At 45.1% G+C, this 23,448-nt stretch overlaps 1 protein-coding gene across 1 annotated transcript; it reads left to right on the top strand.

Annotated features, from left to right (window-relative positions):
- Positions 1-5,914: 5,914 nt before the first annotated feature.
- Positions 5,915-22,023, top strand: scn4aa (sodium channel, voltage-gated, type IV, alpha, a). Its single transcript, XM_040134892.1, has 26 exons — positions 5,915-6,169; positions 6,488-6,606; positions 6,752-6,841; positions 6,964-7,092; positions 7,396-7,487; positions 7,773-8,066; positions 8,163-8,226; positions 8,435-8,576; positions 8,708-8,905; positions 9,235-9,405; positions 9,491-9,620; positions 10,227-10,465; positions 10,570-10,743; positions 10,847-11,203; positions 14,241-14,702; positions 15,749-15,790; positions 16,017-16,149; positions 16,257-16,411; positions 16,528-16,701; positions 16,836-16,958; positions 17,255-17,536; positions 17,620-17,673; positions 18,992-19,129; positions 19,257-19,361; positions 19,669-19,939; positions 20,072-22,023. The coding sequence occupies exons 1-26, from the start codon at positions 5,915-5,917 to the stop codon at positions 21,364-21,366; spliced, it is 5,688 nt and encodes a 1,895-aa protein (XP_039990826.1). The 3' UTR covers positions 21,367-22,023.
- The last annotated feature ends 1,425 nt before the right edge of the window (positions 22,024-23,448 follow it).

Genomic DNA, 23,448 nt, shown 5'->3' with positions numbered 1-23,448 from the left:
TGTTATGACTATGATAATAGCCCCCCCCTCTCTCGCATATTCTCCGTATCACTCCCACGTGTGTAATCGACTCAGATGTCCGTGCAGCCCGTGCAAAGGCCAAATGGGTCAGTTTGAGACAGCAGAAATCTGCTGAGATGGCTGTGTCGCACTACGTCAACGAACAACGCAAAAATCGTTCGTCTTCAATTTGCGGTTCATCCTAAAACCGCTTAAGTTACTTTATCAGTCATCTACTGGTCTAGATTCCAGACTATGCAGCTGTTTCTCGGGAACCGCGAAGGCTCATGTTCTGTTAGAAACATCATAATATTGTGCAGTCATCGTCCAGGAGACCGAGATGGATGCGGCGATCAGCCAGGGGCGCGTTGTTTGGCCGCAGCCTCAAATCAAAGGCCGGATTTATAACGCGCTAGGCCGGCACGCGTCCGTTTGCCATCCGGCTGCACTGCGGAGATGACGCTCGGTCCTCACGGCTCCTCGGTATGCGGCGACAGTGGCACGCCGTGAATGACAAGCCGCTGTCCTGCGAGCAGCAGCACGACGTCGCCCGTGCGCACATCTGACAAAGGCATGAAACCGGGAGACAAAGAGTCCAAGGGGCTCGACCCCGACTCGTTACTGGGGCCGTGAACACGCTGATCGTTTTCCCATCCAGTTTGCAGACTGCGCGTGCACTCTGCGAGCGTTCAGGTGAAAAAAAAAACGCGTCCGGTGGCAGCATGCAGTGACGCGGTAGGAAGCGGCAGCAGGTGCAGGGGTCCGGTTTTGATGTGGCTCCCTATAGGGCTCGAAATACGAGGTTAACTGGTTCGCGGCAGGGGGCTGAAGCAAGCTGGGAGAGAGCGAACTACGGTGCTGCGATTTGACCCCGTGAGAAAACGGGGGTGAGGGGGGGGGCACAGGAGCATGGCAAATGTCAAAGGACGCGTGGATAAAAGCCCTTGTTTGCTCTGTAGATCCGTCGTTTACAACTTAACCGCATTCCAAGGGCGGTATGGGCTTTATAGTGAGGGGACTGGGGCGTTTGCCGTGTTGCCACAGGACTCGTCTTCGAAACCCCTGGCACCTGCAGGGGCACCAGAGTTAAGCCAACAAGTCGTTAAAATCGATCAAAACTCGGCTCCTGCACCGTTAGTGCGGGGGCGGGCACAACCTCCCTTCGCCGTGTGAACTCGCGCCGCGCTTTGCGCCCGGAGCCCAAAAGCCGCCTCGGTTAGTGTCCAGAGGTGAGCATCGGCGTTCGCATTCCTCGGCCGGCTAGTGTAACGAAGGGGTGTCTACATTACGCCGTCTATACCCCCGGCCGGAATGTCACGGGTCACATGGCCTCCACCGACATGCAATGTGATATATATATTAGTGTCAGTCCGAAACCTGAAATTCCCTCCTTCTTCCCCAGCACGCCCACCTGTCCGCGGGGCGAGTGGGACGGGCACGGTCGCGGAATGAGCCGATCGTCCTCAGCTGAGACTCCCAAGATGAAAACCGGTGGTGGAAAGTGATTAAGTAGGTTTTGGTCGAGAACTGCGCTCAAGGCGCTTGCACTTGACTTGAGAGCTTCAGTTCTAACGGGCGGACCCGCATCTGGACCAAAAGACCCCCCCCCCTCCGACAAAATTTCAGTGCAACCTGACCCGCCCGGGGACTGCTCGCGAGTAACGCATAGCCATCACACACCACCACCCCGCTTGTCGTTTTTTGTTTAGGCCGGCGGCCGCATTTAGCAAGCTCGCCGTCACGGGTCGGAGCCCGGGTTGCGGAGAGTGGAAGTGCGCGTTTAAAAGTTGCCGTCCGAAGAAAAAGGGGGTTGAAATGTGGGGAACGCCAAGGACCGGCAGACTAAACGAAGTCAGGCTAGTGTAGGTAAATGAACCAGCCGCAGTGAAGGGAGGGTCCAAGGCCGCGTTGAGCCCAACTGTCCCCAGAGCGCAGCGGCGCGAAACCATCTGAAGACGCCGGCGGCGGATTCGTCGTACAGCCGGACAGCAGCAAGTTTTTAACGGCGACCCGCGGCGGAGAAGGAGTCGAACGCGCGCGAACTCGATCGGTCAGCGCCCACGTCGGTGTGTCCGGCCGCCGTCGCAGCTTCGGCGCCCAAATTTAAGAGCAACGAACGTTAATGCGCAGATATGTTCTGTGTACTCACTTCCGGAGTTTTAAAAAAAATACAAGTTTGATTGGCTGAACTTTTTTTTTTTTTGTCATTCTCTCCTCTCCCACTAATCACCCCACAAGCCCTCAGATTTATCTGGCGACCCTTTGGAAGGGGCCCGACCCCTAGGTTGAGAACCACCGGGCGACTCTAAAGCACATCAACTAGTTCCACCTCGCGCAGCTGCGATGGTAAAAACGCTGCTCACACACGGATGCATCAGTACGAAATATCTAGTATTGACGCGTATAATATGTCAAATACCCAGTACTTTTACTTTTGACATTTACTTTCACTCCTGATTTCGAACGTTGCGGCGTTTTCTGCTTCTTCCCCGGCACGTAACATGCACCTTGAGCCCTCAGAAAATTTCAGAGACGACCGTACATTTTTTTTTCTGGAGACGTTTAATCACGAGTCTACGCTCGACATACAGAATCTATTTTTGAGCCCTGCCTGTACTCTTGGCTCCTCCGCGCAGAGGCACTTATAAACGCAGCTACAGAACGAAACACGGTGCCAAAAGGTATTATTTACCTAACTGACGCGGGCGACGAGGCAACGACCTCCTGTAGAGGACCTTTTCTCGAGATTGGCGGGCTCTCAATTGAGGGAAAGCATTTTTTTTTTTTTAAAAGGACATTTGATGGCTTCAGCAGTGTGATGTAATGCAATCAGGAAATGTTCCCCGTGGGCTACGGAGGAGCACATCCACTCTCGGGGTGTGTATTTTAAGGTTGGCGCACGGTTGAGGGCTGCAGGGGCCCACGGCTCCCGGAACGGCCGTTTTGAATCGGGGCGGAAAACTAGGGGCTTGAAGGGGAGTGCGTGAAGGGAGTAGCTGGCAGGTGTAGCACCGCACAGGTGGTCTCGTGACCGAACGACACCGAGGAAATCCGTTGATATCGGTAATAAATCTCGAGGTCTTCTTTGGATGCGATAAGGGGAAACGCTGACCAATGCGGCGCCGTCACTTCGGGAGAGCGGGAGAGACGTCGTCCGGTGTGTGTTTGGGTGATCGGGGACGGGCAGCGTTGGTGAGTGATAGGGGGCTCAGATGGAAGGAGTGAAGTCGTGCGTTGTGTGAAAGAGGGATTTGGAGCCTCAGGTGTCATGTAGCAGGACGGTGGGGGGGTGGTGGGGGGGTAAAGGGCCGGTGAGGGTGCAAAGGCGGAAGCTCAGTGTGTTTGGGGCCCCGTGTAAAATAGAAGGTAGCGGAGAGAGGAGTCGGCTCGGTAAGATAAGTTGGCATGCCGTCCTGTTTATCGGTGGGATGTGAGGCGCGGAGCAAAGGCCCGGCCAGGAAGGAATGAGCAGAGTCATCGGGCTCCTGTAACACGACGCTCCGTCTTGATTGCCCGTAGCAGCTGGGCAGCCACCGTATCTGTGCGAGCCGTGCGCGTCCCCTCGCGTGTGTGTGTGCGCGTGCGTGTGTGTGTGTGTGTGTGTGTGTGTGTGTGTGTGTGTGTGTGTGTGTGAACGCATCATTTTCTGCTCGGGCGAGGGCGGTTTGAGCGGGTATTACCCGGCATTAACGGGTGCGATCGGTGGCTATCGCTGTCACAGTCCGTCCGGTCGCGCCGGTGGCTCGTTCCGCCTCTGTGTCTTCACATGTGTGAACTCAAGAACTCGTCTCTTTTTACAGACCGTTACCAGCTGGTGCGTGTGTGTGTGTGTGTGTGTGTGTGTGTGTGTGTGTGTGTGTGTGTGTGTGTGTGTTTGGGTGATTAATGCCGTGTCTGTATTCTACGTGTAGTCCCTCTGTTTTAGTTTCAGAAAAATTTGGACATGAACCTTTAGTTTGACAGGCGTTATTGCAAGCGGTGATGTTACAGAGGGGGGCAGCTGAAATTTGGTTTTGTAGGATTTACCGAATCCTGGTTGAGCCTTGTTTATGAGGTTTTTTTTTAAAATTTATTTTATTTTTTATTTTTATTTTTTTTGCTCTACTACTGTGTATGCAAACAATTTTCCTTGAATCCATTTTCACGTTTGGTGAAAAGCACATCAACGCGACATCTGCAACATTTGAAACGTGCATACTAATGCTGTCGCCGTCTGGTAAAATACACGTTCCCTCTGGACTTATTTCAAGTCAAGATTGCACACACACACACACACACACACACACACACACACACACACACACACACACACAGTTCTCGTTTGGTGAGATACCACTTTGAGGATAAGTTGGTTGTAAAGTCACAACCACTTACAACCATGGAGAAGCGTCGATACCTTTTGTTTTAGGTCCATCCTACGTGCGTTTGAACTGTTCCAAAGCATATTTTAATAAATGCTAGACAAAGGCAGGAGAATGCAATGGACATTTTTTTTTTTTTTTTGCCAGTACAGCAGCAGCAGCTTAACCTTAGCTGCTCCAGACGAAACCGAAGGATCTCGGCCGGTTGCTAAACACAGGGAAGGGTGTAAGCAAACGCCACTTGGACCCGACGCGGAGCGTCTGCTAAGCTAATAAGTAATCTGATGTACACGAGTAATGTCACGGTCTCTTTAGAACGGTGGGAAAGTCCGAGCTCCCGTCCCGCTCCTGAGCGGGTCCTGTCCATTTGTCGCCGTCTCGACGCCCTCAGGGGGCCCCCGGGTGTAGCGAGGGGACAGAGATGTAGGGCACAGGGCGCAGGGGCTTGGACATAGGTCAAAGCGACCCTCAGGACTATGATCATTACCGAGACTCGGGACAGGTACGGAGATATAAACCTCTGGCCCAGCGGTTCCCAACCCTTTTTTTTTTTTTTTTGGCTCGTGACCCCCTTAAAACAAAGCTGTGCCTACACGTGTTGCCTCATCGCGGGGATTCAAATGTCGATGGTTTTTTATTTATTTATTTATTGAGCAGTTCCGCCGAAAAAGTGGAGTTTTCAGATCGTTTTATTCGAATCATTGTCTGAGGTCAGAAGAGGTACAACTAGTATTTCACCAAAGGGCGAAGATGATAGAAAAACGTACAAGACCGATACGTTTGTGTAGCAAAATGTCTTTCTTCTTCTTCTGCTTCTTAAGGATTACTGCGGGAATTTACTCGATTAATTGATCATCAGAAAATACATTGGTGACTTTTTAAGATGTATTTAAAGTAATTTATCACGTGAAAATAACAAAATGTCTCCCTTTTTATTTCACTGTAAACTCAACACTTTGGGGTTTATGTCTGTTGGTCAGACCATTTTTTTTTTTTTAATGTAAATTTGGGCTCTGGTGTCATTGGTATTTGTTGTAATGTTAAAAATATATAATGCAATCAAAAATATTTAAGGGCTGCAAATGACGATTATTTTCTTTATCTATTAATCTGCCGATTATTTTCTCTATGAATTGCCTGGTCTAAAAAAAAAAAATGTCAGAAGATATTGGAAAACAGCTCCTATAGTTTCCCAAAGCTAAAGTTAAGGTCTTCCGACGTCTAGTTTTGTCTGACTAACAGTCTAAACCCTGGAGATGTTCAGTTTCTAAATCGCAGAAGACGAAGTAAAGTAGCAAACGCTCGAGAAGCTGATGGGTGTTTTCCACTTTTGCCAGAAAAAAAAGTGTCGATCAAATGATGATCAAGAGAGTTTCCGATTCATTTTCCGTCGATCGATTGTGAATCGGTTAATCAATTGCGCGCCACAGCGGGACCCCCGTGTCAAAAGCTGCAGCTGGTCGCGCATTGCGTTTCCCGTCTTCACCGACTGTCCTCCCTCCAGCTTCTTCTAGGGAAACCCCGGCGAGGCGGTATCCCTTCGCGATGCGAAGATGGCGACCCTGCTCCCTCCCCCAGGCACCTATGCGTTCCACCCCTTCACCCGGGAATCGCTGGCGGAGATCGAGAGGCTCCAGGGGGAAAGAAAAAAGGCCCCGGAAGTAGCGGGGCAAGAGGAGGACGAGCCGGCGGGCCCGAACGTTGACCTGGAGGCGGGCAAGAGCCTGCCCATGATCTACGGAGACCCTCCGCCAGAGATGCTCAACACACCCCTGGAGGACCTGGACCCGTTCTACGGAGCACAGAAAGTCAGTCCAAGATCACCAGGGCTCACATGGCAATAAAAGGCGCACTGCGCGCACTTAGTATTTATTGAGCTTGACCCTGTCCTCACACCTAACCTGAACACACGACAGGATGCGTTACTCGACATTAACTTCTGTTACTACAACCTCACACAGTATCCCCCTGCGCAATGTCAACTATTTTCACTCACCGCCTGTATATGTTCAAGCGTTATTTTCGGGATTGTCCCCACCGAGTTTTTTGTGTCGGAAACGCTGTTTTTTCTTTTGTCTGAACCGCTTGCGTCTCTGCGGATAATCTTTTGTGTTTTGTTCTTTCAGACGTTCATCGTGATCAGCAAAGGAAACACCATCTACAGGTTCAACGCCGAACCAGCCTGCTACATTCTGAGCCCCTTTAGCTCGGTCAGGAGAGGAGCCATCAAAATTCTCATACATTCATATCCTTCGAAACGACTGTTGCCCGAGCTTGTGAATTTTTTTTTTTTTTGTGTGTGTTTGGGTTTAAACGATGCGTAAAGGGCAGGTGGGGGGGGTCTGCTTACACGTACAATGTCCGTGTCTGTTTCCTTAATACTGAATTAAATTATTTAGCATGTTCATCATGATTACGATTCTGTCGAATTGTGTATTCATGACGATGAGCAACCCACCAGCATGGAGTAAAACTGTTGAGTGAGTACCTTCTCTTTTCCTTTTTCTATTTTTCTATTTTTTATTTTTATTTTCAATAGTTCCTGCGTTATATTCTATCACCCCTCCTTCACTGAAGCCCCGCTGCATGATTTTCCCTCTAGGTACGTTTTTACTGGTATTTATACCTTTGAGGCCACAGTCAAAGTGCTGTCCAGAGGTTTCTGTTTTGGATCTTTTACATTCCTTCGCGATCCGTGGAACTGGCTGGATTTCATGGTGATCAGCATGGCGTGAGTATCCGAGCGCCCCCTGTGTCAAACCGGGAAGTCTTCATTTGGTAACGGAAAAACGGCCCGGATGCTTTTTTATCGTGTCATCAGCGACACTAGACAAACATCTAAAGCAGAGGCAATAGCTAAACATTTTTGAATCAAACTATCTGTAGCCATGGAAGCCGATACTGTGCTGATTTGTGCATTTTATGTGGACAGCTCTCATACCGCACCCCGTTCAAATAGGAAAAATGAATCGATGGCATGTGGGGTCTAATCTGGCTGTTGGCTCTGATTCGTTCTTTTCATGTCTTTCCACAGATACGTCACTGAGTTTGTTGACCTCGGCAATGTGTCAGCCCTCAGGACATTTCGTGTACTTCGAGCCCTTAAAACAATTACTGTGATTCCTGGTATTTTTAACATTCAATAATATTCTCTGTGTGTGTGTGTACGTGACTGAGTATGAGTGTGTATTTTATAAAGGAGACAGTATATGACTTCACTTTACCTAAAATTTGATGTTTTCATGATCATCTTTTTATTTCAATTTTATATTGTTTTGTGATTGTAGATTAATAGGGTAACTGCTCAGTATTACATGAATCATTTCCTACGTTGATTATCATTTGCTGCTGCAGAGCTGTATGGCATTCAGTGATACGCCCCTTACAAACACATTACTTGTATTTTGTCAGGTTTGAAAACCATCGTGGCCGCTTTGATCCAGTCAGTGAAGAAAATGGTGGATGTCATGATTCTGACTGTCTTTGCTCTCGCGGTTTTTGCCCTCGTTGGCCTTCAGCTTTTCATGGGAAACCTGCGTCACAAGTGTGTGCGATGGCCCATTGAAACAAATGAAACTTCATTTGAGTTTTTGAACGCCACGTCACTGTTCAGTGACGCCGCGTCCTTCAACGACACCTTGGGCGTCAATCACACAACATATTCCAACAGTACCTTCAATTTTATGGAATATATTGAAAACGCAGGTAAATTTGCCACGCGTTATGCCTCTTATTTAAGCTTTGTGATTTTGTCCACACTGGAGCAGATTTCACTGCTGATTTTACTTTCTTTCGTTATAGAGAATCACTATTTTTTGGAAGGCAGCCAAGATGCTCTACTTTGCGGAAACAGCTCTGATGCTGGGTATGTGTTATCCGCACTGAGACCTCCATGCTAATTTGGTCCGCTCGATCTGGTCCGGTCATCTTTCGAGCTGTTTGTGTCTATGTGCCATAACCAAGTGTCAATGTTAAAAATCTCACTGACATTTATCGCGATTGTATGGTGTTGATTGCGATTTGGAGTCTGGGAGAGCGACCGTGGCGCGCTGACTCTCCTTCCCTGTTCATAGAAAGTGCCCCGAAGGATTCACATGCATGAAGGCTGGCAGGAACCCCAACTTCGGCTACACCAGCTTTGACTCTTTTGGCTGGGCCTTCCTGGCCCTCTTCAGACTCATGACCCAGGACTACTGGGAGAACCTTTTCCAGCTGGTTGGCACTTCTTTCATTTGCTGCAACCGCTACTTACGACCTCTAGCTTGGAACTTTTTCATTTCATAATTAAAGTTATGAAAAGAAACTTGTCCTTAGTTCTCGTAGCTTCTTTTTTGCTCCAAACACAGATCCTGCGGGCGGCTGGTAAGACGTACATGCTGTTCTTTGTGGTGGTTATCTTTCTGGGCTCCTTCTACCTCATCAACCTCATCCTGGCTGTGGTAGCCATGGCTTATGATGAGCAGAACCAGGCGTCTCAGCGAGAGGCCATAGAGAAAGAGGAGGAGTTCCAGCGGCTACTGGAGAAACTCAAGAATCAAGAACAGGTAACTATCGCAAGAAATAACGATGCAACCGGCCAGGGCTGTGCAGATCCAGTAGACTGGATTTACTTTCTAAGCTGATACTGACCTTATTGAGCAGATCAGGTATCGGCCACGTCATGATAATACAAAATAAATACAGTTTCTACATCACTCAATAACAACGGCCCCCCAATGCAGTTTTTAGTGTCGCAGTAATCCCCGGCCCCATGTGAGACCTCCATGCAGCGCGATGAACGGATTTTAAATTTATAAAAGAAGGAACGAAAGGTGTCAATTGTCAACAAATAAATGACAACGTTTGCAGTAAAACTGAACATTTCACCCAACAGGCTCAAATTCTTGGGAGCCGAGTCACTCTTACCAGTAAGAAGTCGCTCAGTCATCACACATCGTCCGAGTTGGCGGACGAGGAAGGGAGTCTCGAGCACGACGAAACTGTCAAGGATTGTAATGGGAGAGTCATTCCCCGCCTGTTGGTCAGAGCGCCCACCATGCATGAGGTTAGTCTGGTTGGTGAGGTTTCTTCATGTGCTTACAGCTGACAGAGTTTTATGTATGCTGAAAGTTTATCAACATATTTTACAGTCTGCTGCAGATTATGAACTCAGGGAGAAGTCGCTAGGCTCTGTGCACAGCATGCTTCATCTGGACGAAACAGGCCTGACACAGAGATCTGCTAGTGCTATGACTGTGCTCACTGCAGCTGCTATGGAAGGTACAGTGCCAATGAAGATAGAAAATTTGAATTGATAATGCTCTGGCAACTGTCATACAGAATCCCTAGATTTAGAATTTACTTATGACTATTTTCTATCTTCCATTACACTAAAATAAGTAGATGACACAACACCGTGATGCCTATTTCAGGGTGGTGTTTTTATGCTAAGCGGCAGGGTGGAAGTATCTAGAGGTGTCAAGTGCCTTCAGGGAATGAAGAAATACACCAGGCTTAGTTGCAGGTTCATTGAGGCGATGCTCTAATGTGAGTTGTAATTGCTTAGATTATCAAGCGGTTGTTAACATTATACACTCATTTATCCAGGGCTAATACAGTAGCATTGTCTAGTGCTTGCCACAGTCGGGCTAGTCACATTGTGTCCGGGGGAAAATCCCCCTTAGCAATTCAGTGTCGCACCCTCACGGTGTTAAGCTTGGGCTATTTTAGCTCAACTAGGACCTGGCACAGCAAGAATTTTAATGCCACTCAGCATTGGATTCTGTTAGCTGTATCCTTATTATCACTTAAAGATGACACATATGCTTTGATAAAATCGACGGTGGACTACCTAATTGTTATTCCTCTCTGTGTGTCTTTGTCTAGAGTTGGATGAGTCTCAGAGACCGTGCCCACCCGGCTGGTACAAGTTTGCCGAGATGTTCCTGAAGTGGGAATGCTGCACGTCCTGGGTGGTCTTTAAAAAGTGGATGTACTTTGTGGTGATGGACCCTTTTGTCGACTTGGCCATCACCATCTGCATCGTGCTCAACACCCTCTTCATGGCCATGGAGCACTACCCCATGACCCCGGAATTCGACTACATGCTCTCAGTGGGGAATCTGGTGAATATGTGCCGCATTGGATTTTAAATTTCATTGCAGAAATGTTCCAGCACATCAGACTCGATTTTGTTAGTTCTTGTAAGAGAAAATCTTTACCTCTATAGGTTTTCACTGGGATCTTCACGGCGGAAATGTTCTTCAAGCTCATTGCCATGGATCCGTACTATTACTTTCAAGCCGGCTGGAACATTTTCGACAGCATCATTGTGACTCTCAGTCTAGTGGAGTTGGGGCTGGCGAATGTCCAGGGGCTCTCTGTCCTGAGGTCTTTCCGTCTGGTGAGAAACATTGATTGAATTTATTTGTATCCGTTTACCACAGCGACACTACTCTCTACGTTATTCACTGTCTTGTTTTGTGCTTTTCCTGTGTTGGAGATAGCTTCGTGTCTTCAAATTAGCCAAATCCTGGCCCACGCTCAACATGCTGATCAAGATCATTGGTAACTCGGTAGGAGCTTTAGGAAACCTGACTCTGGTGCTGGCCATCATTGTCTTCATCTTCGCCGTGGTGGGCATGCAGCTCTTTGGCAAGAGCTACAAGGACTGCGTGTGCAAGATCTCCTTGGACTGCGAGCTTCCACGCTGGCACATGAACGACTTCTTCCACTCGTTCCTCATCGTGTTCCGCATCCTGTGCGGGGAGTGGATCGAGACCATGTGGGACTGCATGGAGGTGGCCGGAGCTGGGATGTGTTTAGTTGTCTTCATGATGGTCATGGTCATTGGAAATCTAGTGGTAAGTGCCACAGTTATTCATTCACTACTGATACACTGCCAGATAGCTAACTCTGTTGTTGAGTGTTTGTTGCTTCAGGAAAAAAAATCATCCAACTACAGATTCAAAGCTGAAAACTGTGCGTGAAACTCGGCATTCAGAGTCCTTCACTGAGAGGGGTGGAAGCTGCACACACATTGAAGTTTCAAGTACGAGTTTTGGTCCTGCCGTCAGCTGCAAATGTGGGGCCAAAATTTGTACGTTACTTGTAATATAATATGTGTGTGTGTGTGTGTGTGTGTGTGTGTGTGTGTGTGTGTGTGTGTGTGTGTGTGTGTGTGTATCCGTGTCCCTGTGCAACTCTAGTGACACAAGTGTTTCAGCTTTGAATCTGTACTCGGATGGTCACATGGTCACAGAATTTTTGTGCGACCTCACCGCTGATATAATTTGTGCACGAACGATCAACTGTCACATTTTCCACCTGTTGTTTCTCGGTTCCTCAATGTTTCTTTTTCAGTTTAAAACAAAATTTAAGTGAAAATTTTACTCTTATCTACATTCTACATGCATACAGATGCTGCCGCTCAACTACATACGCAATATCCAAACCGAACGACTGTCACTACTGTGTCACTGTAAAGCTGACAAACTGTTTTTTTTTAAATATTTCTAAACCTAACAGTTACTTATTATGATGCCAGGAGATTTTGTGGTCTGCGTATCTAAGCAGTCTACGGTTAACCCCTCAGCTGAAGGATGCCGAGGACAGACCGACACAGTTTGGGAGAAAACTGTTTCCGTAAGGGGGCATTACAGCATATTAGGTATTACAGATTGAGTCATACATGAACACACAACAGACAGTGTACAACATACTGTACGTGGCATGTTTTTGTTGTTTCGGGCCACCAACAACGTATCAGGATCCTTGAACGGATGCTCACAGATATACCAGAGATGAGTGTTAAATTGATTCAGCTGCACTGACCTTTTCACACAGTGTCGGTGTGAATTTGCCTGAAGAGACAGCAGAGTTTGTGATGCTCAGTGAAGAATCCGGAGAGTCTGACGCATGAAAATGTTGTCCTTGACATTTTACTCTGGCCTCACAGGACAAGGCCATACAGATGATCACTCTCAGACGTAATATTTAATCGGCATCATATTTAATGACGAGAGCCAAAACTGTTTCCGGTAAGGTTATTCATAGAAATGAAAAGGAAATGGCTCATTGTCAAGTGCTAACAAAAGTATCGCGCTGACCGCACTGAGCCAATATTATCATGGGTTTTTTTTGTGTCTCGCACTCTAACCCCAACCCTCCACCCTTACTCCACTGTACACTCATCTCGCGCATAAATGCACACTATCTGCGCTGACATAAAGGCAAATACTACACTTACGCACTTCGTGGGAGGGGGGTTTCTATTTAAACCAAATGACCTGAGCTACCAAACAGTGGTTTTGACCTTGAGTATGTGCTAAGATCCGGCTCAAGTAAGCACGCTGCCACTGAGGGAACAAACACAGACAGCTGAGCGAGCAGAGCTCAGGTGGCAGCGGGGACCGGGTGTTAAGGAAAAGTCATCTGATAGCAGATTGAGCTGTAATTGATGGGGAGGTAATCACATTGGGCCTTCAGCACTGCAGCATATGGAACAGAGTAGATGTAACGTGCATGTTTAGGGACCTGCTGGTTGTTCTGTCCACACGTAATCAAATATGCTCCTGAATTCCCCAGATCTCATAGGGTTCTTTATTGACTTAAATATGCATTTTTTAAACATTTTTTTTTTTTTTGCCCAGAGTTTGGTGAGAAGATCAATACCACTGTCTTTTATCAGCCCGTTAAAATATGAAGCTACAGCCACCAGTCGCTTGGCTTAGCATAAACACTGAAAGCAGGGGGAAAAAAGCTAGCCTGGCTCTGTCCAAAGGTAACAAAGTCTATATATATCTGGTTTGTTTTTTTCCTGCACAACTGCTGATTGCCCTGGGAAGCTCACGGTGATGACAAGACCCCAGAAAATCACTGTTCCAGGCACTGTGCCAAGAAATAGTCCTCCACATAACCCCACCCAAAACCACAGCTTGTCGTCTCTACACTTTCGTTTTGTTTTTTTAACGCATTAAACAAGCAAGATATTACATGTTAATTAGAGGTGCTGGTGGCAGATTTTTTTTTTTTTTTTTTTTTGACCTTTTCCCCATTTCCAGTCTTTATAATAAGCTAAGATAAACTAGACTAAGGTAACTGACTGCTGGCTGTAGCCTCAGATTTAACTGAGATTCATGAGAGTTTCATTGGCTCTTCTTGTCTAATGCTCGAGCAAGAAAACAACTTGGCAAATTCCTTTTTAAATGTCAAACTATCCCCTAAAGACGATGACCGAACCTCTCACGTCATCAGGTTTACTAGAGCTGCTCTAAAGGAAACTAAATTTAAAAGGCCGGAATCGCCTGCGTGATATTTCTGAGAACGTGGGAGCATTATCTTGTTCATCTCCAGTACTGAAAACGCTATAACCTCCACTGTCGGGCTTGGGTTGTGTCCAGCTCATCCTTTCCCCTCAGCCCTCTTTACTGATTCACACCTCCGACACTGGAATGAGAGGGATCAGCCTGCCACTGGCCCTTGTAATCATGATCTCCCGCTAAACCCAGGAAATAGGAACCGAGAAATTGACTCACAGGTTTAAGAAACTAAAGATAGCTACATCTGCAACACGAGGCAGACAACATAATATTTACTGATGCATCATCACAGGACCAATTTGATATTTAATGTGTATTTGAGCTAGGCAAAACTTCTGTGTTTAGTTAAGCAATGATGGCACACTTTCACCAGTGACCAAAAGCTTGGGGATTCATACGGCACTATAACGTATTCACTCCCTCTTAATTCTGGAAAAAACATTTATGATAATTTAATCCTCGATCGCTGATCAAAGATATAAACTGAAAAAAATCCAGATATTGCTTGAAATATCAGATTTACATTTTAGCGTGTATTTTTCATTGCGCCCATCACTCCTGCACGTCTCTTTGCCCTCAGGTGCTGAACCTCTTCCTGGCCCTGCTGCTCAGCTCGTTCAGCGGAGACAACCTCTCAGCGGGGGACGATGACGGAGAGATGAACAACCTCCAGATTGCCATCGGCAGGATCACACGGGGCGTCGACTGGTTCAAGACGTTCGTCGTTCGAATGCTCCTGCAGATTCTCGGCAGGAAACCCCAGGAGCCTGATGAGGGTCCGGTGGACGGCACGGACCCTAAAACGGAGGGAATTGAAATGAACCACTTGGACACCAGTCAGAATTTCAAAATGGCAGATGGTATATCTAATTGCTTAGTTGAAGGCCAGCCTTCTGGATTTATTGTGGATGGAGAGTTCAGTCTCAGTGTGCCAATCGCCCAAGGAGAGTCAGACTTTGAAAACCTCGACGAGGATGATGAAGATGATGACGATGCTCATGGCTCAAAGGTTTTAGATGAAAAGAATAACCACCAGAACCCAGTAAGAAAGAGGCTATTTAAGGAAAATCTGTCTATCTATCTATCAATCTATATTCAAAGATGTATAACTTTTATGTCGCTATCAATCTCAAAATGACAGCTAAAACAACATAGACTGGGTTTTCCGAACACAGGCTGACCTCTCTAATTGGCTTTGTCGCATTGATGCTTTGTCGACCATCTCGTAATGTTGCACACTGAAATTTGCACACATACAGTATGCTCAACCAATCAGGATAAAATTACAGAGCAGTAAAGCCGAGAGTATTTCACCTTCTTTCATGACGCTGGCACAAGCAGAATGCTATCCAACATCAGACAAACTAAAAGCCAGATTGAACGTGACCATCATGCACAAATTACCCAAAAATGACCCCTGCATCTTGCAAAGAAGGGGGCAGGGGATGATCCAGTGCAACGCTGTGATTTATGTATTGAGCTGTAGGGACGCAATTAGGTAGTTTTATAAGATATCATGCGTTACGTTATGAGTGTTAATGTGCCCGAGTAGACAGATCGACATTTCCCTCACACTCCGTCTAGCTTTGTTGCATCTATTGGGACTGTACAGCTTAGACCCTGCCTTTATCATTCTTACTGGTACATGTAGTTTGACAACCTCACTTAATTCCCAGCATAGGTTTGCCAAGTTTTAACCTGAGCAGAGGTCCAGAATAAATAAAAATATTTGTGTGGATGAGCAGGGCCTTTAAGATTTCTCTGCTTAGAGGGTCCTGCACACCCAAACAGGTGTTTTCACACGTTGGTGTTGATTAGAGCTGACATGAGGTCACCAAAGTCCAAGTATTAATGAAAAATGGTAACGGTAAAGGGAATGGTGTAAACTCTCCCTCCCTAGCAGGTGCAGGAAAGCCAGCGGGAGAGTGAGGGAGATGTCAGTCATGCAGCTTGTACATGCACACACAGTAACGAGAAGAGCACTTCACAGCGAAATATTTTTCTGGAAAATAAACTTGCGTGCAGGATACGTTTGTCTTACTGCTTATGAACGTTTACTGAAGTTCATTGTCTTTTGCTCTATTTCAGGAAAACCCAGAAGGTGAAAGTGGTATGCCGAGACTTGTCAAAGTGAGTAACTCTACAGACCTACATATAATTATTTTAGTCTCCAAGTCTATGAACGAAAGCAACTCTTGTTACCATTTAAAATCTTTAATCCTGTACTACAGGTTGACGTATGTGGGGGGTGATAACTGTATATCGGTTCTGCTCAAAATAAGTGGGGGAAAAGATGAATGATGTATATTTTGCGTCGTGGCCTTGTAACTCGTCTGCATTTGTGATTCCTGACCAGCTGATGGGTGCTTTGAGTGACGGGGATTCTTCAGTATGCAGCACAGTGGACTACCAGCCACCTGACCCGGAAGCAGAAGAAATGGAGGAAGAAGAGCCAGACCCAGTGGAGCCAGAGGCCTGCTTCACTGACAGTATGGCCCACCTGTAAAACAGAATGAAATAACCGTGAACTGTGAACTCGTCGAAATCGAAATCTGACATCTTCTGGAGTAATCCTAGACCTCTCCTCTCTCCCCAGACTGTGTGAGGCGCTGGCCGTGTCTGACTGTGGACATCACCCAAGGTAAAGGCAAGAAATGGTGGAACCTCCGTAGGACTTGCTTCACTATTGTGGAGCATGACTGGTTTGAAACCTTCATAATCTTTATGATCCTGCTCAGCAGCGGAGCCCTGGTGAGTGCTGTCATCAGTGCAACAAATTTAGAAATGTTGACTGTTTTATGGTCGCGTTAAGATACTGTAATACTGTTAGGACGTGTATCTAGGTATCGAATGTCGTCTTTTGGCAGGCCTTTGAAGACATATACATAGAAAGACGCCGAACCATCAAAATTGTCCTGGAGTTTGCTGACAAAGTTTTCACCTACGTCTTTGTCATCGAGATGCTCCTTAAATGGGTGGCGTATGGCTTCAAGACCTACTTCACCAACGCCTGGTGTTGGTTAGACTTTTTCATTGTAGATGTAAGTTTTGATGTCCTGTTTCAGTGTTGGCCCTTCGTGCAAAACTTTCAATAGAACGCACATACATGCACGTTTTACATCAGATGAAGTCCGTGGTAACACTTGAATAGGAAATGATTTTGATTCTGCCCTAGATTTCCCTGATTAGTTTAGTTGCCAACTGGCTGGGCTACTCTGACCTTGGACCAATCAAATCCCTCAGAACCCTCAGGGCGTTAAGGCCTCTCCGAGCGTTGTCGAGATTTGAAGGGATGAGGGTAAGTTTTTGGATGTTGATGCCCAACATTTGAGCAAGGTGCATGGTTAACATTGATTTAGAACGTTTAATGCATTCATACTAATATGATCAGCTTTTCCCTGTTGTGTTTGTCGTATGCATGCTTACACAATGGCTGTATTAACAGAGCTGACTGAGGTAAGAGCGTCAGCAATGACTGATCTTAGCATTGACTCATACCAAGTTTATTGCTCAGTCTTACAAAAAAAAAATACCTTAGGAAATAATTCTATATACTTATTTATATTTCTAAAAGAAATCCTCTCTGTTGGGCAGGTGGTGGTGAACGCTCTTATTGGGGCGATTCCCTCCATCTTCAACGTGCTTCTGGTGTGTTTGATCTTCTGGCTCATCTTCAGCATCATGGGAGTCAACCTGTTCGCCGGCAAGTTCTACCGCTGCATCAACACCACCACAGAGGAGCTTTTCCCCATCACTGAGGTCAACAACAGGAGCGACTGCATGGCCATCAAAGAAGCCACGCAGGAGGCTCGCTGGGTCAACGTCAAAGTCAACTATGACAATGTTGGAAAAGGCTACCTGTCCCTGCTTCAAGTGGTGAGGGATCCCGTTGGTGAAAGAAGCTTAAGTCGTTGTGTACGATGAAACGCATTGTGAGACGATGTTCTCTGTACTTGCAGGCGACTTTTAAAGGTTGGATGGACATCATGTATGCTGCTGTTGACTCAAGAGAGGTAATTATTCACAGTCAATTTAGCACTGAAACGTTACATGTAGCTTTCATTTGGGATTTTGGTCTCACTGCATAACCTTATTCTTTTTTTCTTCATGCATATAAACTTTGTTTTTGCAGTGTTACGATATGACCAAATATTTAGAACAGCAGTTGAGACAACATATGGTTGTCTTCTCACTAATTTCCAGATATCAGCCTGTCTCTCATTAGCTTCAAATATGGATGTAATGTATATTTTCTTTTTCAGAATACCCAGTATTTGAAAATGAAGATTTATTTGAAATAAAATAGTAAATAGTTCTACTATTTTGTAAATAGTTTCATTTCATATTCACGATGGATTATATATACCTGTGTAAAAAAAAAAAAAAAGTTACAAAATGCATTTTGCAGAATTTTGATCCAGCAATCATTACCACTAATCATTGACACCTTTAAGGTTTTTCTGTGAAACTGAAAGGGAATATGAGCTTACAACAGCCTCATACCCAAATAAATAAAATAGGCGAAAATTGATAAAGCAGCAAAGATGTACTCAGGTTTTACTCAGATGAAACCATGTCACTAACCTCTCTGACTTAATACAGTGAATGTAAATTAGTTACAGCTTTGATGCTCACATGCCGATTGGATCGCAACAATAAAACACAAAGAGAAGGTAAAAGCATGATAGCTCATTTTGCTTATAATGGCCGATTATTTAATTAATAAATTATAATTGATAAGTTGATGGACGGTGAGATAGTCTCATGGGTTCATGTGCCAGCCTCACTTAAACGGTGAAATAGCTTTAAAAAAAAAAAAAAAGCCGTTGTACTTGTATATTTAGTCAGATTTTTTGGAGAATGGGGAAAGCACACCAAAAAAAATCAAATCCAAATATAACTTTTACACAAAACAAAATCCCTAATATGACGAGGACAGTATTTAGACTAAGTATATATATTTTTTTCTTGGGTATATGTGTAGAAATAATATCAGTAACATCAAAAAATCCAGCTGCTTTGCCGTCGGTTCATACTGTATATTTTCCTTTCCCTTTCTAACACCATCCTGCACTTTAAGTTAGTGGATTATAAATTTAATATATATGTGACAGCTGGTAAAGCGAGTCCCCTGTCTCTGGATCGACAAGTGCCCTTCCTGGCTAGTGTCAAATTCCAGTATAGCCTTTTTTATCCCGTGTCTTCCCCACGCACGATCCCACTCGTGATCTCACCATCATCACTCTTAATATACTTAAAAATTTATCAACTGATAAAGCGCTTCTTTCTCTTAAATTTTTTCTATTGATTTAAATGTTTTGTTGCTTTTAGGTAGAGGAGCAACCTTCTTATGAGATCAACCTCTACATGTACGTGTACTTTGTCATCTTCATCATCTTTGGCTCTTTCTTCACACTCAACCTCTTCATTGGTGTCATCATTGACAATTTCAACCAACAAAAGAAAAAGATGAGTACCGCACTTTTTATAAGAAGTAGTCTGCACCAATGCAGAAGCGATGTTTTTATTTAAGTTTCTTCATTTTCACTTAATTTAGATACCTATAATAATATTTGTATTATGTGTGTGTCTGCACTTTGGAGATAAAGACATATTTATGACCGAGGAACAAAAAAAATACTACGAGGCCATGAAGAAACTTGGCTCCAAGAAGCCACAGAAGCCAATTCCACGTCCGACAGTAAGTCATTCATTTACAACTGCATGATTATTTCAGTTACTGATAGTAATATGTTAGTAATATGTGTTGTATTGTTTGGGGAAAAGATTCAGTAGTAAATATTATCTACATTGCTTGATGTTGAAATGTATCAACGAGGTAAACCGAAGCAATTACACATCAGCGCGGCATGCTTGGCATGACAATGTCATCGGCGACCCCTGGGCTGACCTTTTCTGCACACGGCTGGTGTGAACAGGCCAAATGACCCTATTGGATTTGTATTTCCCACCCCCACCCCTCCGCCCCCCACCCCTTTGACCTGCAGAACCCAATCCAGGGCATGGTGTTTGACTTCATCAGTCAGCAGTTCTTTGACATCTTCATCATGGTGCTCATCTGCCTCAACATGGTGACCATGATGGTGGAGACGGACGATCAGAGTGCAGAGAAGGAGGATTTCCTCTTTAAAGTAAACGTGGCTTTCATCGTTGTCTTCACCGCAGAGTGTACGTTGAAGCTCGTTGCCCTGCGACAGTACTTCTTCACCAATGGATGGAACATTTTTGATTTTGTTGTGGTCATCTTGTCAATAGCTGGTGGGTACCTAATGCATGACCAGCACAATTTCGAATTACATGGTTTAGACACTGCAACCAGATATTGCGTTCAAGCAGACAACAGATGTTCATATATTGTCTCTGATTGTAGTTTATCTCATTTTATTTCAGGTACGATGCTCTCAGACCTAATTGAGAAGTACTTTGTGTCACCAACTCTGTTTAGAGTGATCAGACTGGCCAGAATAGGCAGGATTCTACGTCTCATTAAAGGAGCTAAGGGCATTCGGACGCTTCTCTTCGCTCTGATGATGTCACTTCCTGCCCTGTTCAATATCGGTCTCCTGCTCTTCCTCATCATGTTCATCTTCTCCATATTTGGCATGTCAAACTTTGCCTATGTCAAAAAGGAGGCTGGAATCGATGACATATTCAACTTTGAGACATTTGGTAATAGCATTATCTGCTTGTTTCAGATTACAACGTCAGCAGGCTGGGATGGGCTTTTACTTCCAATGCTGAACAGGGAGTCTCCAGACTGTGATCCAAACTTTGAGAACCCAGGCACGGACGTAAGGGGTAACTGTGGCAGCCCGGTTATTGGCATGATTTTCTTCTGCAGCTACATCATCATCTCATTCTTAGTGGTAGTCAACATGTACATCGCCATCATCTTAGAGAACTTCAATGTGGCGCAGGAGGAGAGCAGCGACGCGCTCTGTGAGGAAGACTTTGAGATGTTCAATGAGACTTGGGAGAAGTTTGATTTAGATGGAACTCAGTTCATAGAGTATAGCCAGCTCTCAGATTTTTGTGATGCCTTGCAGGAGCCGCTTAGGGTGGCCAAGCCCAACCGGCTTCGCCTGATTGAAATGAATCTGCCCCTGGTCATTGGGGACAGGATCCACTGCCTGGACGTCTTGTCGGCCGTCACACAGATTGTCTTGGGAGACACAGTGGAGATGGCAGCGATGCGGGAGAGCATCGAGGCTAAGTTCATCCTGAACAACCCCACCTCAGACTCCTTTGCACCCATTACCACAACGGTACGCCACAAAGAAGAGCAGAGGGCCGCTGTGGTCATTCAGAGGGCTTACCGCAACCACCTGCTGAAACGCTGCATACGCCACGCCGCTTTTATGCAGCGCTTTAGCAGGATGGGTAGAATGGACGAGGATCCACCAGAAAAAGAGGGGCTGCTCGCACGGAAGTTGGGAGTGCTCTATGGGAGCAATGTGGACCTGGCAGAGGAGATGGAGCGGGCTGCTTTAGAAACTCTAGCAAGCCAGGCGCCTCCTAACGTTGAGACATTGTCCCATTACCCAGGGGCCCAGTGTGTTCCAGTATCCCCTGAGCCAAACATCATGGTTGTACCCGTAGAAATTACTAATGAGGTTTTATTACATTCTGCCCCCAACCAACACCTCTTGGCCCTACAGGCAAACCTGAGAGAGTCAGTCGTATAACAAACAGCACAAAATAATTAATTATGTCTTCCCCCTTTTGTTTTTTGTTTTTTGTTTGTTTGTTTTTTTTACCAGTCAAGGGAGTAGTGTTAATTAAGTCTCACTAATGATGCAGATTTTTCCACATTAGATGAAGAGGTTACACAGTGCTAATGAAATTTTTTTAACTGCGCCTTTCGATAATTAAACTCAACAAACAATTCCTGTTTTTTCGTGCAACATTTAAGTGCCTTTTTGGGTTTAAAAGTGGAACTGGAGTGCGTGGTTTTCTCTGATAATAGCCATATAGACATCAGCAACTATAAACACTATTAATGCTAAGTGGGAAGGATAGGTAAATAACTTAAAATCAGCATCACTCTGTGCAATGTTAAATAAGATTTAATTTGCTGCAAAAACAGACAAAAATGAATATGCTCAAACATTGAATCACCGGTTGTCTGTGTTTAATGTTAGTCCCATTGTACCCTCTTTTCTGTGTCTGTGATGCTTTTTCTTTGTTTCATTTTGGAGGTAAATTGTACTTGTAATTGATATCTCCAAATTAAGGGCACACGTAGATATGATTTCTCAGGATTTAAATGAACACTGGCTTTCAGAGAACTGCAAGACGTGCAGTTTTTCTTTGCACTCACTGCCAGCCATTAAAAAAAAAAAAAAAAACTTCCCAGTGTCTGTTGTTGTAGGGTGAAACATCACTGTGGACCAGAACACAGAGCAAGGCTATGCTCGTCCTTTATTTCAGGAAAACCCTAAAACATATTTCAGTAACTATTCTATGAACCGTCACTGCCCGATCCGACAGAGGTATGAACGCGGCGTTTTCCAGTGGATCTTAATGCACGCCGCGGCTGAAGCCTTCATTTAGGCCAGCAGTAACTTCGCTTTTGGCACGGCCGTTACCAGAAAACCAAACCACGCGCCCCGGTTTTTTTCCAACCAAAGAGCAACTTGAACATCAAGCGACAAAAAAAAAACCTGACTTTCCCCCTCAGTAGGATTCCCTGCTGTCATACACAGTCGGCACAAGTTTGCGGAGAAAACTGTAACCATAACTAACAGTTAAAAGCAACAAGAAATACAGTCATTTTGCTTCCTCTGATTTAACGTGAGTGCAACACCAATATCCATCTATGCAGAGCAATATTTGGAAATATACTTAGTGTGCGCACGGCACTACTTAATCACGAGAGCCACACCGACATTGTACCGTTTCAGGGCTAAAATAGTACAACTGTGTATCACCTCATTTATTTTCACTGATGGAAAAAAAATGAAACAGAGCAAATTCCTATTCCTGCTTACTTTAAGTCACTTTTATGCGGAATCTGAGGGCTCTACATTCTAATTCTTTCAATCACACACTAAATTGTTTCCTACGCTGGAATTAGTTTTGACCATATGTTAATTACCAGCTAAAAAAATAAAAGCATATCCGGATCAGATTCGTCCCAGTCTACCAGTGAAAACCTCGATCTCTGTTAGTCATTATTAGTTAACAATAACATGGGCCACCTAATGCAGTTAACATCTGTCCCTGACTGGCTCCTGTCAGAAGGCCCTGTTTATATTGCACTATTTATATCCCCTCCAAGTCAAGTTAGAGCAAATGACTTTGTACGACTGAGAAACCTTCCTGTTTTCTAAGACGATCTTCATCACTGATATATGCATGTCTTATAAATGTTTTGTCTATTTTGTCTATGTTTTTTTTTTTCCCCCCCTCAGATACTAAATCGATCTCAAAACCCAAAACAACCGGTCACTGGTTTCCATTTGGTGGTTTCCCATCTCAGCATTCAGGTTAAAACGCCATCTGTGACTGCAAAGATAGATGTAAGATGTGATGTGTACGTTAACATGGTTGCATAACAGAACTGCCAGGCTCCCTGTTCATTTGAACTTGTTTTCTACATGTGTCTATTAAATAACAATAATTCTATCAATAATACAAGTACTTTGGTACTTGCTGTACATTTTAAATGACGTTTTGCCTCAGGCTTTTGACTTGATCTGAAATGAATCTGAATATCTGAAACACAGCTGAGTGTCAGTTTGGTTAAATACATGACTCTGAAGTCA

This window comes from Xiphias gladius, chromosome 9 (genome assembly GCF_016859285.1).
Source record: "Xiphias gladius isolate SHS-SW01 ecotype Sanya breed wild chromosome 9, ASM1685928v1, whole genome shotgun sequence".
Lineage (NCBI taxonomy): Eukaryota > Metazoa > Chordata > Actinopteri > Istiophoriformes > Xiphiidae > Xiphias > Xiphias gladius.
The sequence above is the reverse complement of the archived record's forward strand: the minus strand, read 5'-3'. Positions and strand labels throughout refer to the sequence as shown.